Source organism: Salvelinus fontinalis, chromosome 6 (genome assembly GCF_029448725.1).
Source record: "Salvelinus fontinalis isolate EN_2023a chromosome 6, ASM2944872v1, whole genome shotgun sequence".
Taxonomy (NCBI): domain Eukaryota; kingdom Metazoa; phylum Chordata; class Actinopteri; order Salmoniformes; family Salmonidae; genus Salvelinus; species Salvelinus fontinalis.
In genome coordinates this window covers 51,057,766-51,072,341 of record NC_074670.1, presented here as the reverse complement: position 1 = coordinate 51,072,341, position 14,576 = coordinate 51,057,766, and the positions used below count along the sequence as shown (strand labels likewise).

The 14,576-nt window shown below is 41.3% G+C and overlaps 1 protein-coding gene across 1 annotated transcript in view; it reads right to left on the bottom strand.

The window, feature by feature from the left end:
* LOC129858044 (vascular endothelial growth factor receptor kdr-like) overlaps positions 1-4,411 on the bottom strand; it is a 72,929-nt gene extending 68,518 nt beyond the window's left edge. Inside the window, exon 1 of the mRNA XM_055926943.1 lies at positions 3,837-4,411. Within this exon, the coding sequence (XP_055782918.1) occupies positions 3,837-3,897 (61 nt within the window). The 5' untranslated portion in view covers positions 3,898-4,411. The remainder of the gene's footprint in view (positions 1-3,836) is intronic.
* Between the last annotated feature and the right edge of the window lie 10,165 nt (positions 4,412-14,576).

The window sequence follows — 14,576 nt, the reverse complement described above, 5'->3', positions numbered from 1 at the left end:
GTAAAAGAGAGTTACTTTTTTATTAGCCCGTAGATTACCCCTTGGAGACAGAATGTCCCTGCATCTCCTTTAAAAAGGCAGAATAAAGGACAATGGGTGGCCAGTCAGCTTTTCCTGGTAATACAGAATAAAATGTGGCTAACTATAGGAATATCCTTTATAACGAGATTCCTACGAGCTCTTCCAATGTGTAAGACAGGAGGATTCTTGTTCCATGACATGTGAGATTACAACTGGCTGGTGGACAGAAGGTCCTTGAAATTTAAATCACATGAAGGGGTTAATATAAAATATATTGCTGGCTCAGCAAGAAAGATATATGTCTTATAGAGGGGGATGCTGCTATCATCACTGTTAATAACAGCGATAACAACTGATCCCTGAATGTAAAATGTCCAGATTCAACTGAAGTGCTTCTGCTGTGCAGTTAGAAGTCTCCCAATCCAAGAATCCATCACGCACAAGAGAGGTACGAGAGCTATGGAAACCTGCCAACACCAACAGCTGAGTTAATATTTCACCTTGGAATAACACCACATTGGTGGATATGTTGGCAGCAGTCTAGCTCATCAGGGAGAAACAGAGATGCTTGGTGTGAGTATGTGTGTGTGTAGGGATGTAGTCTGCATGACACGGACATACCGTTGGTGAGGGATGAGCTCCCTTTGAACTTAGATGACCTCTCCCTATCACTCCCATTGGCCATCTCAAGTGCCCACAGAGGGGAGAAAAAATATATTTTAAATCAACTTAACTGGAACATCACACTCCTTAACCCAGAGAAACAGCTTCAAAAGGCACACTGGACCATGGAGTTTCCATTTGACACTATGGGCTGACTTTTGGAACAGGTTGTTTGAATTGGAAACAAAGTTAAGGGAGATGTGAGGCCAGTGAAGTGCACGTTTGGATAATGTTACATTTGATCCTCTCAGTTATTCCCTTTAATAACTAAGCGGCTGAAATGGATAGGCAAAGACTTTGATTTTGTTTAGGATTTGTGGTTTTGTGGCTGAAAACGAAGAAACTTAGATCCCGTTTTGGTTTGAAGAGTTCTCTCACCACTTCCCCTTCCCTCATCTAATTTTGTGTGATTCAGTCAATGACTTATGGTCAGCGGAACCCTATTGTCCTCTAGGTCTCCATTAAATGTGGCGTGGGTGTCAAAAGCATGCCATAAACTCCCTGACTCATCTGAATCTGTTCTAGTTTCCCAACCACAACCCTGCTCTGGGTCTGACCTTCCAGCAGATGGGCAGTGTCAAGCATCATTTCTGAAGGTGCTTGAGATAGTTCCCATCTGAACGTTCTGTTCCCATCAATGTGATGATAGGCAACAATCCCAAGAGAGATTATATTATCCCACGAGAAATAGCCACGGTAATAGACAAAGTGGGGTTAAATATGGTTGTAATGCATAGTCCAACTTTACTGCGTAGTGCACACACCCTATCACTGTACTGGTGGAGGGAGAACTTGTATTATCTGAACACAAGACAGTTACATCAAATAAAGCTCTGTTTTCATGGTCCCGAGCAAAGAGCTGCTGCAGGAAGGAACTCTCTGTCTGTCAGAGCCATCAGGCTTCAGATAGTGCCAGCGGGCCGAGGAGGAGAGAAGCGCTGGACTCATACCTTGCGCTAAATCAAAAGCAGTCACACATACCACTCAGAGTAAAATATGTGCTAATAATTTTTACTTGACCTCTCTATCATTGAATGAGTCATAAGGAATGTAACAGTTAAATGGGTTTGACAGGAATGTAACAGTTAAATGGGTTTGACAGGAATCTAATGGTTAAATGGGGTTGACAGGTATGCAATGGTTAAATGGGGTTGACAGGTATGCAATGGTTAAATGGGGTTGACAGGTATGCAATGGTTAAATGGGGTTGACAGGTATGTAATGGTTAAATGGGGTTGACAGGTATGTAATGATTAAATGGGGTTGACAGGTATGTAATGGTTAAATGGGGTTGACAGGTATGTAATGGTTAAATGGGGTTGACAGGTATGCAATGGTTAAATGGGGTTGACAGGTATGTAATGGTTAAATGGGGTTGACAGGTATGTAATGGTTAAATGGGGTTGACAGGTAAGGCCTAATAAGGATCCGCTTTGATCTGGAGAGAGCTGGGTAACAAATACAATATATCAATGTTAGTGTTTGCTTTTTGTGATAGGAAAGAGGATTTACCAATTTCAAGCATCTATAATCAACGCCTCTTATTTCACATATCTCTAGCAGTGCCTTACAAATCCACCAACAATCTCAATGACTCTCAATACTAAACAAAGTCGCATCACCAGCACAATAAGGAATTAATGCCTGTTTTTCAATTTAGTTGGGTTTATTTCAGATTATTTGTAGTGGACAAATCACCCCCCCCCCCCCCCCCCCCCCCCCCCCAATTGCTGTGGTAATGTACCTGTCCATCTGACCAAACCTCTCCCCATCCCTGTCTTTAGACCCCATTTACTATTAATGGCCCTACCATACAGCCAATCACCATGCAGAAATGGTCTCCCTTTCCTCCTCCCCATTGTCTTGAGATTGGGGCTTGACATACATTGGTGGTTGACTGTGAGCGTAAGGAGGTCCGGGAAGGAATATTTTCTCAGGTAGCGTGTCACTTTTCCGTGACTTCTACTGGCCAGAACAATACCAGCGTGCCTCCTGCCCCTCTATCCGCTTCCTCCTTGTGTCTTTCCCACGCTCCGCTTGTGGACAGTGAAGGAAATCTATTTGGAAACATTGTAGACAAAGCTAGACACTAAAAAAGTAGCAGGGGATGGAGGAGATAGATGGGGGCAGCATTTCCTCTGCTTGGATGTCATGTTTATTTGGACATGGAGAGGAAGACATATCTGTGTAGCACACCGGGAAAGACACAATCTAGAGAAACATCCACCTTTTCTGCTCCATTTTGTTTACGTGGAGAGGCATCAAGATCCTGGGGCTGCCAAGTTATAACAACGTGGCTTGCTTTGTGAAACACACATTCTATTCTCAAGATGTTGAACAACCTTTGACTCAGGAGATCCACATGATAACAATGCTAGAACACATATTTTCATCATAACTGAAACACTGGTTCTGTTTTCAAATTCAGTTCCCCTCCTCCAGGGGCCGAGTTTTCAGTAACACATCCGACATAATTTCACCAATATCCAGTACATTTTACACAAAAACGATCAATCTGAATGAACTCATTTGAGATTAACTGAGAACAGTCAACTAATGAGGTAATAGGTGATAATAAACTCATAGGTATAGGTTATAAACTCACTAAGGTAAAACAAACACCACAGTAGCCGGTACTCAATTAGGCTAAATCCTCACTTCAATGGAAAGTGACATCTACTGGTGACAAGATGAACTGCAATGTCCATACCTGTATGGATTCCTTAATTGGCAGAACCTCAACCTTTAAATTAACTTGAATTACCATAATAACTGCATTTCAACGACATGGAATTTTAATTCCAAGAAAGAAGAGGGGTATTTTCATTTTAACTTAGTTGGATTGTGCATATGGTCATGATTTAAACAGGATTATCCTTGATAATGATCACCTCATAAACCTATGTCGTAAAGTGTCCATTCCAAAACAAAATGAGTTTATGTCTTCAAACTCTTGAATAAAAATAGGCTGCATACCAGCAAAATGACAGACTAAACGTGAAAATCAATCTTCAATTATTCATATTTGACAGGGTAATAAATCACCAAATATGGGGGCATTAAGTAACGAAATTATACTGGAGGTCCAACTCGCATAACCAAATAATACTTTTGGATAAACCATCTCTGGATAAATATGGAATAATTCTTACCGGTTATATATGTGATCAAATGAAGGAGGATTGACAGTTTCGCGCAGTCGAGCGGGGCCATTCTGTCGACCACAGATGATAGGCCTACTTCAATAAAATCAACCCAAAGAAAGAGCCAAAAGTGATGGCTGAGGATGAAAACGGAGAAAATTCGAGGCTAGGTCTAATAGTCCAAAAGTGATATGACAAATTCCCTTTCGTTTTTAATCCCAAAAATCCTTAGATCAAAATCTAAGAAACTCAGCAGTTGTCCTTGTATCCCATAGCTTGTTTTGCAGGACAGCTCCCCAGCGCAGTTTTGGTTCCAATTGAAGAGACAGATGAGAGCAGTCCCCGAGGGCAGGTGCGACCCGCGCGACAGTATCCCTCCTTCCTTGGAACTGATTGGATTGAATTTGAACAAGCGTTGCCACAAAGTGCCTGATTCCTAAAATATTCTGTACACGATAACAAAAGGCTACAAATTTTAAATAAACAAAACACAGAGAAAAATCAACCATACATCCTCTGAACAACGTAGTCCAGACTAATTAATGCGCAACTGTCTGAAAGAATTTCTCATCCGCTTCGGTACTCGTACTCAGCACTGCTTGCAGTGCATGGCCGTTTGTGTCTTTATACTGAAAAACAAAGGAAGTATGCAACGTCACTTGTTCAGGACAAACTGCTGTGACAGTTTTCAGTTCTAGAAACACTTTCAGCATTTTAATTTCACTAATATGACATGTAAATAGCCTACATTATATTTAATATGTATTGATGGCGGTATTGGCACCATCTTTGCTACATCAAACAGTTTTATCGCTTAAGGTTTTGAATGACTTGAAAAACTTTTCCAAGACTTCACTCACAGGAAAATAAAGATTTTAAATGAATCAGCCAAACATACTCATTTAGTGCAACATCAACATTATACTACATTTCAACTCATGAATTCACTGTTTCACAATTCAACAATTTGCACAGCCCTTCATTGCCCAATACAAGTCACAACGTTGCATGAAGAGAATGCAAAACAGCCTACTTGACCTTGATCAATTAAAAATAGTAAACCTAGTGTCTAAAAGTAGAGATGATCTGGTCTGGGGAAACCAGCATGTGGTGGGGTATTTCAAAGGGGAAATATCAGTTCGAATTCTTAGAATAAATATTTGTTTTGATTTATTTTTAACTTTGGAAACAGGATATACAGCTTTTTATATCAAATGTAAATAATCCTCTGTGCGTGGCGTGAGTCCACTGTTCCCAAGCAGCACCCCATGGTGTGTGGATGTGCAGCAGACTGTTTTCCTCCATCAATGCAACAAATTATATTGTCAGCTCTCTGTGGCAGGTACTGTAAATAAGAATATCCTGCCTCACCTTTCTGCCCATCACAACTCAAGCAGCAGCGCAGTACCGCAGATCCAAACTGGGCTGCATGTGTTCCCTAGTGGCCCCTGGACAACTGATAGGTGAGGCCCACTACTCACTCTGCTGTCTGTGGAGAACACCATTCTTCCACATCATTCTTCTTGAGAACATGGGAAATAATTGATCAAGCTCGACTTGTAGTGGGAGTCATGCCATTTTTCTGTGCAAGTGTGTGCGATTCATTCTGCACATCATAAACCATGATGACTTAACTAGATACGAGGAATTCATCATAAACGTGACACCAGATTATTGAAGGTGAATAATATGCCCAGAAATGCATGATAAATCAGTTTTACTGACACACATGAAGTCAATCATTCATCAAGAATTGATAAGATGAGTACCCTGGCCTGAAGTAACTTTTATGTTTACTTTTTCATTTTTAAATGTGTCAATAAAAAAAAGGTTGAAAGAATACCCGAGAAATCAACTCACTGTCGAGTAGGCCTAAACAGCGACATCTCACTGACTGTAAAGAATGGAGACGGAAAGAGGGCAGGATATACACTTTGTAAGTAACTGACTTCATAATATAATGAAACAATCTTTATCACACCATTTACCTTTTGTTCCATCCTGAGCACGAGACATCAGTTTGTGACTGGTCATGTGCCTGTCGTGTTCCACCTAGCATGCCTCCAGTTTATGTATAGTGTGTCCACTCATATGATAGAGTGAGTCTTCAGAGAGCAGGGCAGTGAGGGCACATTCCCCTTGGACTGGGAGGGAAGCTAGATAAGACTCAGGCAGGAACAATTGCTGGAAGCGGAGAGCTGAAAGAGGTGAGGTTTTAAGACGTTTTATTTTAGAATCTGCTGTAGCCTACGAAACACAATAAGAGGGCCTGGTCAGTTCTACACACGCAGCTTGCCGTCTTTCCTTTGACCCAACAATAAAAGCTTAGTGAAAGGAGTGGTAGCAGCAACAAAGACTTTCTTCAGGCAGGCCCTGACCGTCGGTGACCAAAGGACCATGATGGATATAGAATGTAAACGCTACCCCCTATTCAAAAGATCTCTCGCATACGATGGTACAGGAGGCTGGAAAATCGTCTGACGTATGCAGTGTGCTACACCGTGTCCTGGTGTTATGCTCAGTTTGTTTTGATTGATGTTTACATCGCATCATCCAACAATCATCTCTGATTAATATGTAACTTTTACCTGTTGTAGCCTTGACTGGGATTAGGCTTTATCGGGAATTGCATTTTATGTAGGCTATGTCAAGACTATTATATGAAAATCAATTGTTAAGAGTTTATTATCCTCATTACATCTTTATTAGCTTACATAGTCCTCTCAATATACTGTATTATGGTTCAGAGTATACACAGGATACGTTGATAGGCTATTCATTGCTCCAGTATCAGACACCATCTTGTGGGTGTAAAATAGAATTGCACCAAAAGTTTTCATTGGAAATTAGAAAGAACAGTGGATTTTATTTTTCAGCTCTAAAACGTTTACATTTCATTTAATTTCCAAAATAGTTTCGTAAAAAAACAAAGCTATTATAGAAAAAGTTAATTCGGCCTAACTGACAATTTGAGATTCAAGCAAAACGATAACCTAGAGATGTGGGCTCCGATTGAATTTTTAAGCGTTTTAACCCTTGCAAGGCTGCCGGCCGGTACGGTATCTCGAGCTTCGTTCTTAGTGCATGCGTAGACCAGCTGGATGGAATGTATGGACATATTCCACCTCTCAATATCCCAGTCTGTTGTCCCTATGTGCTTCAAGATGTTCACCATTGTTCCTGTACCCAAACAAGCTAAGGTAACTGAACTAAATTACTATGGTCCCGTAGCACTCACCTCTGTAATCATGAAGTGCTTTGAGAGGCTAGTCAAGGACCATGTCACTTTGTTATTCCTAATCTACAGTATATCAATGACCTTGCTGCTGTGTCTTCTACCGTACTTCCCATTCTCTTTGCTGATGATAACAATTTGATTTTATCACACAAGAATTTTGATTTACTAATTTCTGAAGCCAACTCAGGTATGGCCAAATTTTCCAAATGATTCCAGATAAACAAATTATTTTTAAAAGTAAAAAAAATCCAACTTTATTGTATTCACTAGTAAAAATACAAAATATTGTAAAAAATAAAAATAAAGAGCCAGAATCTCAATTGGTGGAAATGAAATGGACAAGTGAAATCCACTAGATTCCTCTGAGTTCTAATTGATGAAAAGTTATCCTGGAAAGATCATATTCAGTTTGACTGCAGTAAAGTGATGAAATATGTTGGTATCATCATCAAGATTAGTGGTTTGGTTCATTATGATTGCTTCCTAACTCTACTTACCCATATCTCATTTACTGTGATATTGTCTGGGCTAGTACATATGCCTCCTACCTACACAAATTACTCACCATACAAAATAAATGTGCAAGACTAGCCACCTCCTCTAATTACCTGGGTACATCTACACCTTGGTTTAAGAAACTCAATATCTTGTCTATTTACGACATTAATGTATGCCAATTATGCACTGTCATCTACAAATACTCATACCTAAACCCTTCAATTGATTCTTCCAGGTTAATTCTGAAATCCATCTATATAACACAAGACACTGTGATAACCTTCACCCTCCCCACATAGTCCATTCTCTATCAGATACAGAGGTACCATACTCTGAAATTCTTATCTTCACATTGCCAAAACCTCATCATCCCTCAATAACTTAAAGTGAAGACGGGGTGAGCCTGATAAACCAAACTACCCAATAATCCCCTCCATGTAGTTTTTTCTTGCATACTGAGTATATCATGCACAATTATAATTAATATGCTTTTTTAACTGATTGCATACTGAGTATATCATGCACAATTATAATTAATATGCTTTTTTAACTGATTGAACAAAGTACTTTTTTTTTTATATACTTATATTTGTGGTGTGGTTTTCATATAAGCCCTTTTGGGCTTCCAACTTCACCTGCACACCGTTTTTACCAGTTTAAAAAAAATCTGTACTGTTTTGTCTTTCACTTATTTTCTTTGGTGCAAATAAATAAAACCTCAAACCTCCCCCTTTGCCCGACACCCTAGACCCACAAAAATGTGCGTACTGCCCCAACAGATCCACGGATGACGCAATCACCATTTTGCACTGCACACTGCCCTATCCCACCTGGACAAGAGGGATACCTATGTGAGAATGCTGTTCAACGACTGCAGCTCTGCTTTCAATACCATAGTGCCATCCAAGCTTGTCACTAAGCTCAGGGCCCTGTGTCTGAACTCATCCCTGTGCAACTGGGTCCTAGACTTCCTAAGGGGCCGACCCCAGGTGATGAGGGTAAGCAACAAAATCTCCACCAAGCTGATCCGCAACACGGGGGCCCCACAGGGGTGTGTGCTCGGCCCCGTCCTGTACTCCCTGGTCACCCATGACTACGTATGACTCCAATTCTATCATCAAGTTTGCTGACAACACGACAGTGGTAGGCCTGATTACAAAGAACAATGAGACAGCCTACCGGGAGGAGGTTAGTGCCCTGGTAGAGTAGTGCCAGGAAAATAAGCTCTCCCTCAATGTAAAAAAAACAAGGAGTGCCAAGAGACAGAAGAGGGAGCACACCCCCATCCACATTGACAGGGTTTCAGTGGAGAGGGTCAAAAGCTCCTTGGCGTGCACATCACTGAGGACCAGAAATGGTTCCACCACAACAACACAGTGGTGAAGAAGGCACAACAGTGTCTCTTCAACCTCAGGCAGCTGAAAAAATGTGGCAAGGCCCCTAAGACCCTCACAAACTTCTACAGATGCGCCATTAAGAGCAGTTTGCTGGGTTACATCACCACCTGGTATGGAAACTGCATCGCCCTCAACTGCATGGCTCTCATGAGGGTGGCACGGTCAGCCCAATGCATCACCGGGGAAACGCTGCCTGCAGTGCCGGATTAAGAAATCATAATCCACAGTAATTTTTTATACACTATTGATCCTCTGTGGACAAATTATATACTCTGGTGTATTTTGAACAGTGAGAGAAGGCTACTGTGGTTGTTAATTATTTTTTAAACAATGTAAAAAAAAAAAGCAATATCTATTTTAATATTTGTTGCCTCTTGGGTCCCAGCCCTGACTCACATAATTGACTAGTAGTCACATTTGCTTATTATGCAGTTTACATTTTTTTATTTTTTTTTTATTTTTTTAAATCAGTTACCTAATCAAGGCAGGGCCTTCCAGTTACCCAGGTGGGCCCCTACCTCCTCTCCCCATCTGATGATAAGCAGAGTGGCAGCAGGCAGCAGGCAGCAGCAGGCTGTCTACACTCAATGAGAGTGGGCTCCTGAGTCCTCCTGTGGTTGGCAGTTGCAGTAAAACAAATACAAAATATATACTACATATATAATATATACTGTATACACAGTATATTTTTAAAAACCATTTTTTGGGTGGGGGGTTCCTCTTGGGACCCCTACGGGCCTGGGCCCAGGGGCTTCAGCTCCGGTAAGCCCCTGCATTCATCTGGCCCTGGTTGCCTGCCATCCAGGACATTAACAGCACTTAGTGTCAAAGAAAGGCCAAGAAAAGCATTAAGGACCTCAGCCACCCAAGCCGCTGACTGTCCACTCTGCTACCATCTGGCAGACAGAGACAGTACAGGTGCATCAGAGCCAGGACCGATAGACTGAGAAACAGCTATCACCAGGGCCCAGTTTTACAAAAATTATTGATTTGGATTTTGCCTATTGGATAGGATTAAATGCATAGAAATAGAATGAAAAGAACGGATGAATCATTGACTTGAATGGGGACTCCCATTCAATTAATTCTATATCTATGCATTTAATCCTATCCAATAGGCAAAATCCAAATCCGATAGGCTTAATCCAGATAGATAACTTTTGAAAAACTGGGCCAAGGCCATCAGACTGTTAATCAGCCATCACTAGCCAGCTACCTGCCCAGTACTCAGCCCTGCACCTTGGGACTAATGCCCTATGTGTACAGAGTCATTGAACGCTGGTTACCCCATATTCTGTTTATATACTGTTGTTTACAATATTCACTGTGTATGTGCCTTCGGAAAGTATTCAGACCTTTTGACTTTTTCCACATTTTGTTATGTTACAGCCTTATTCTTAAATTGATTAAATTGATTTTTTCCCTCATCAATCTACACACAATACCCCATAATGACCAAGCAAAAACTGGTTTTTAGAAATGTTTGCTAATTTATATTTTAAAAAAACGGAGATATCACATTTACATAAGTATTCAGACCCTTTACTCAGTACTTTGTCTTCTTGGGTATGACGTTACAAGCTTGGCACACCTGTATTTGGGGAGTTTCTCACATTCTTCTGTGCAGATCCTCTCAAACTCTGTCAGGTTGGATGGGGAGCGTTGCTGCACAGCTATTTTCAGGTCTCTCCAGAGATGTTAGATAGGGTTTAAGGCTCTGGCTGGGCCACTCAAGGACATTCAGAGACTTGTCCCGAAGCCACTCCTGCGTCGCCTTGGCTGTATGCTTAGGGTCGTTGTCCTGTTGGATGGTGAACCTTCGACCCAGTCAGGTCCTGAGCGCTCTGGAGCAGGTTTTCATCAAGGATCTCTCTGTACTTTGCTCCATTTATCTTTGCCTCGACTAGTCTCCAAGTCCCTGCCGGTGAAAAACATCCCCACAGTATGATGCTGCCACCACCATGCGTAGGGAGGGTGCCAGGTTTCCTCCAGATGTGACACTTGGCATTCAGGCCAAATAGTTCAATCTTGGTTTCATCAGACCAGAGAATCTTGTTTCTCATGGTCTGAGACTCTTTAGGTGCATTTTGGCTCCAAGCGGGCTGTCATGTGCCTTTTACTGAGGAGTGGCTTCCATCTGGCCATTCTACCATAAAGGCCTGATTGGTGGGGAGCTGCACAGATGGTTGTCCTTCTGGAAGGATCTCCCATCTCCACAGAAGAACTATAGATCTCTGTCAGAGTGACCATCAGGTTCTTGGTCACCTCCCTGACCAAGGCCCTTCTCTCCCGATTGCTAATTTTGAACGGTCGGCCAGCTCTAGGAAGAGTCTCGGTGGTTCCAAACTTCTTCCATTTAAGAATGATGGAAATAGCACTGTGCTCTTGGGGACCTTCAATTCAGCAGATATTTTTTGGTACTCTTCCCCAGATCTGTGCCTCGACACAATCCTGTCTCGGAGCGCTACGGACAATTCCTTCGACCTCATGGCTTGGTTTTTGCTGTGACATGCACTGTGGGGTCAACTGTGGGACCTTTTATAGACAGTTGTGTGCCTTTCCAAATCATGTCCAACCACGTTTATTTTAAATGTTCTCCCCAATTTCATGGTATCCAATTGGTAGTTACAGTCTTGTCTCATTGCTGCTACTCCTGCACGGATTCAGAAACATTGGGGCGTCCCTACACTAAACACTACCCTTAACCATAACCTTCCTCAACCTACATAGTGTACATAGTACTTCAATCAATCACCTAACTAAACCAATTTGTACATATTACCTTAAAAAAAACTACCTCCTAACCCAGTACACTGACTCAGTACCGGTACTCATTATATAGCCTCATTATTATTGTATTGTGTTTTTTATTGTTACAATTCAATTTGTATCTATTTGCTAATTTTCTTACATTTTAACTGCATTGTTGGGAAAGGGCTCGTAAGTAAGCATTTTACGGTAAAGTCTACACTTGTTGTATACGCCGCATGTGACAAATAACATTTAATTTCAATTTTATTTGACCCATACCTAACCGTCAAGGGCGAAAATCTGAGATCAACCTTGGAGGGGACAATTACATTAAATTTTCTCAAGAGCAATTCCTGAGGGGGACACCAAAAGTAGTGCTGTAACACATAGCATACGTTGTTAAATGTATATTGAGGAACCATAATTCCTACAACTGGATAATTGATAGGTACAGTAGTTAACTGAAGGGTTTTCCCAACTTGTTCAAATGTTTAAATCATTATAATTCTACTACTAATAATAGTTATAGCAGTGCTCCTTACCAGTCCAGTATGTATGCAGGTATTCGTACTTACAACCAGCAATACCAAGAAAGGTCAGTAGGTGACAATGGTACTGTACACTGTATGGGTGTAGTTTTCATAAATACAATGAACATGGTGTGATCACATCTAAAAGAATCTCCATTGAGAACCATCACAAAGTTGGTCTCCGTATTGAATTGACCTTTTAATTTGACTTTTTCTTATACATTTATATAGTCATTAAATATGTGCACCTGGCCTGAGTCTACAATATCTTTGCAAGAACAAAAAGATACAAATAAGTACAGTTCTAAAAGCAAAATAACTACTTCAATGAAAAACCCAAATAAATCAAACAAAATATCCTTCAGTGTCTCAACTCTTCAAACAGCAGCTATGGACAAGTATGTCGCACAAAGTATGCCATTTTAAATAAAATAACATGAAATAAATCATTTGTAAGTGTACTGAAAACTACTAAACAAAAGAACAACTATCAATTACACCATGGGTTCTCAAACAGGGGTCCATGGACTAATTGCAAGGGGTCCGTGAAATAAAAAAGTGTAATGAATGTAGTCAGTACCACAAGGTTTCCAGTAAGTTTACATATAATATAGAGGGGGTGGAGGTCCCTGAGAACCGCTCAAAACCTTGCCTGCCTTGCCTCAAAATATGCAGGGGTTCCAGTACCCCAAAAAGGTTGAGAACCACTGCTATACACACTACTGAACAAAAGAACCGAGCATATGTTTGCGGGTTTCCTAAACAACACATCAGTTGGCACTTTCGCAATGCCCTCGCCTGTTGTCTCCGACACCCTGTATAGCCCAATAAACTCCTTGTGAGGGACATGGTCATGGTCAACATAACGCAGACAGACATTCTCCTGTTCAGCACCAGAGACATCTTGAGTACCATCAACAATTAATGAAAATTGTACAATCGGAAGAGACCTAATCTCAGCTGCAATGCCTCGAATGACTATTGGCCATGATGTTCAGAATTACATTCTGTGCTTTTGGGCCTGTGTACATTGTGGTACGCTCTGTTAACCACTTCAGTAAAATGGGATAATCCTCTTCTGCCCTAAGTTTCAAAATCTGGTATAAATTCCCACTGTCATCCGTGTGGCCTCTAAAGGCTTGTCCCTGTCTTACTACATGCCGCACCGAACTAACAATTTTCATCAAGCAATGCCTTGCGTCATCCTGCTGTTTACCCCACACGCTGGACATAACTGGACACTGATTGGATTTAGCTGGTGTGCTGTTACAATTACAAAGTGGCGGTGGGTTTGGCAATTTTGATGTGCTGTGAATTTTTCAATGCCTTTTCTCCAGTTCCTAAATCCTGCACTAATGAAGGCAGCATCAGCTCTTTGGCCAAAAGATGGCTGGCTTGAAAACCCTTGGCTACAGTGAAAACACAACACTCCTTTTATTGATGGATTATAATGTAGCCAGGGGAAATCGCGAAACCATCTCTCTTGAAACGTCAACACTCTGTTGGCAAGAGTTTGCGGTTCTATAAATTGTGGGTGTGGCTGATATGGTTTTGTGCCATCACTGTGGTAACTGGACAATGCTGTGCCACTGTCCCCTATACTGGTGCTGCTGGCAACAAGGGTGACACTTGGTCCTGCCGTGGCTGTGACACTGTCCTCTGAAGTCTCTCTCCCTGGCTCTTTCCCTTTCACCACCCTAACTGACTCAGTTTGTCTCCTAGAAAATAAATAAGGTGTTTGCCGTACTCCTAACTACCGGTACCCAAAACTACACAATTAATCACAACAGCAATACCATTGCCGTAAACAAATCTTAGTTTAGTCACCAGTTTAAGTTGAGAGTGGGGGTATCCATGGCATTTTCCAATTATGTCCCTATTTTACAAGTCAAAAAAATTGAGAACCTTTCATAATGTTGCCAAACAAAGACTCAACAAACTTACCTGAGACTCCCTGTCTGCCAATCTGTCCCTGCATATCTGTCCCCAACTCTGCTGTCTGTGTGCCATCTGTTGCCTGCTCTGCCTAATGACATCATTGTGAAACATTTCCATTAGCATTTCACTTCTTTCTTATGAACATTTTATCAACTAGTCTTTGAGATATTAGGATACTAGAGTTCTTACTATGCGTTTTGGTGTACTGACAAATACTCTGATGTCCGTCTTCTTACTTTTTTCTGCCATTTTTCTACCTGGCTGGCTGGCTGGCCTAGCTGCACACACACACATTTACACAACACATGCTGCAACCTTTTGTAATTTAAATAGTTTGTTTCATATTGGCTGGCTTCCAACAATAGCTGAATTTGTAAAGCTAGCGAGCACCAATTCC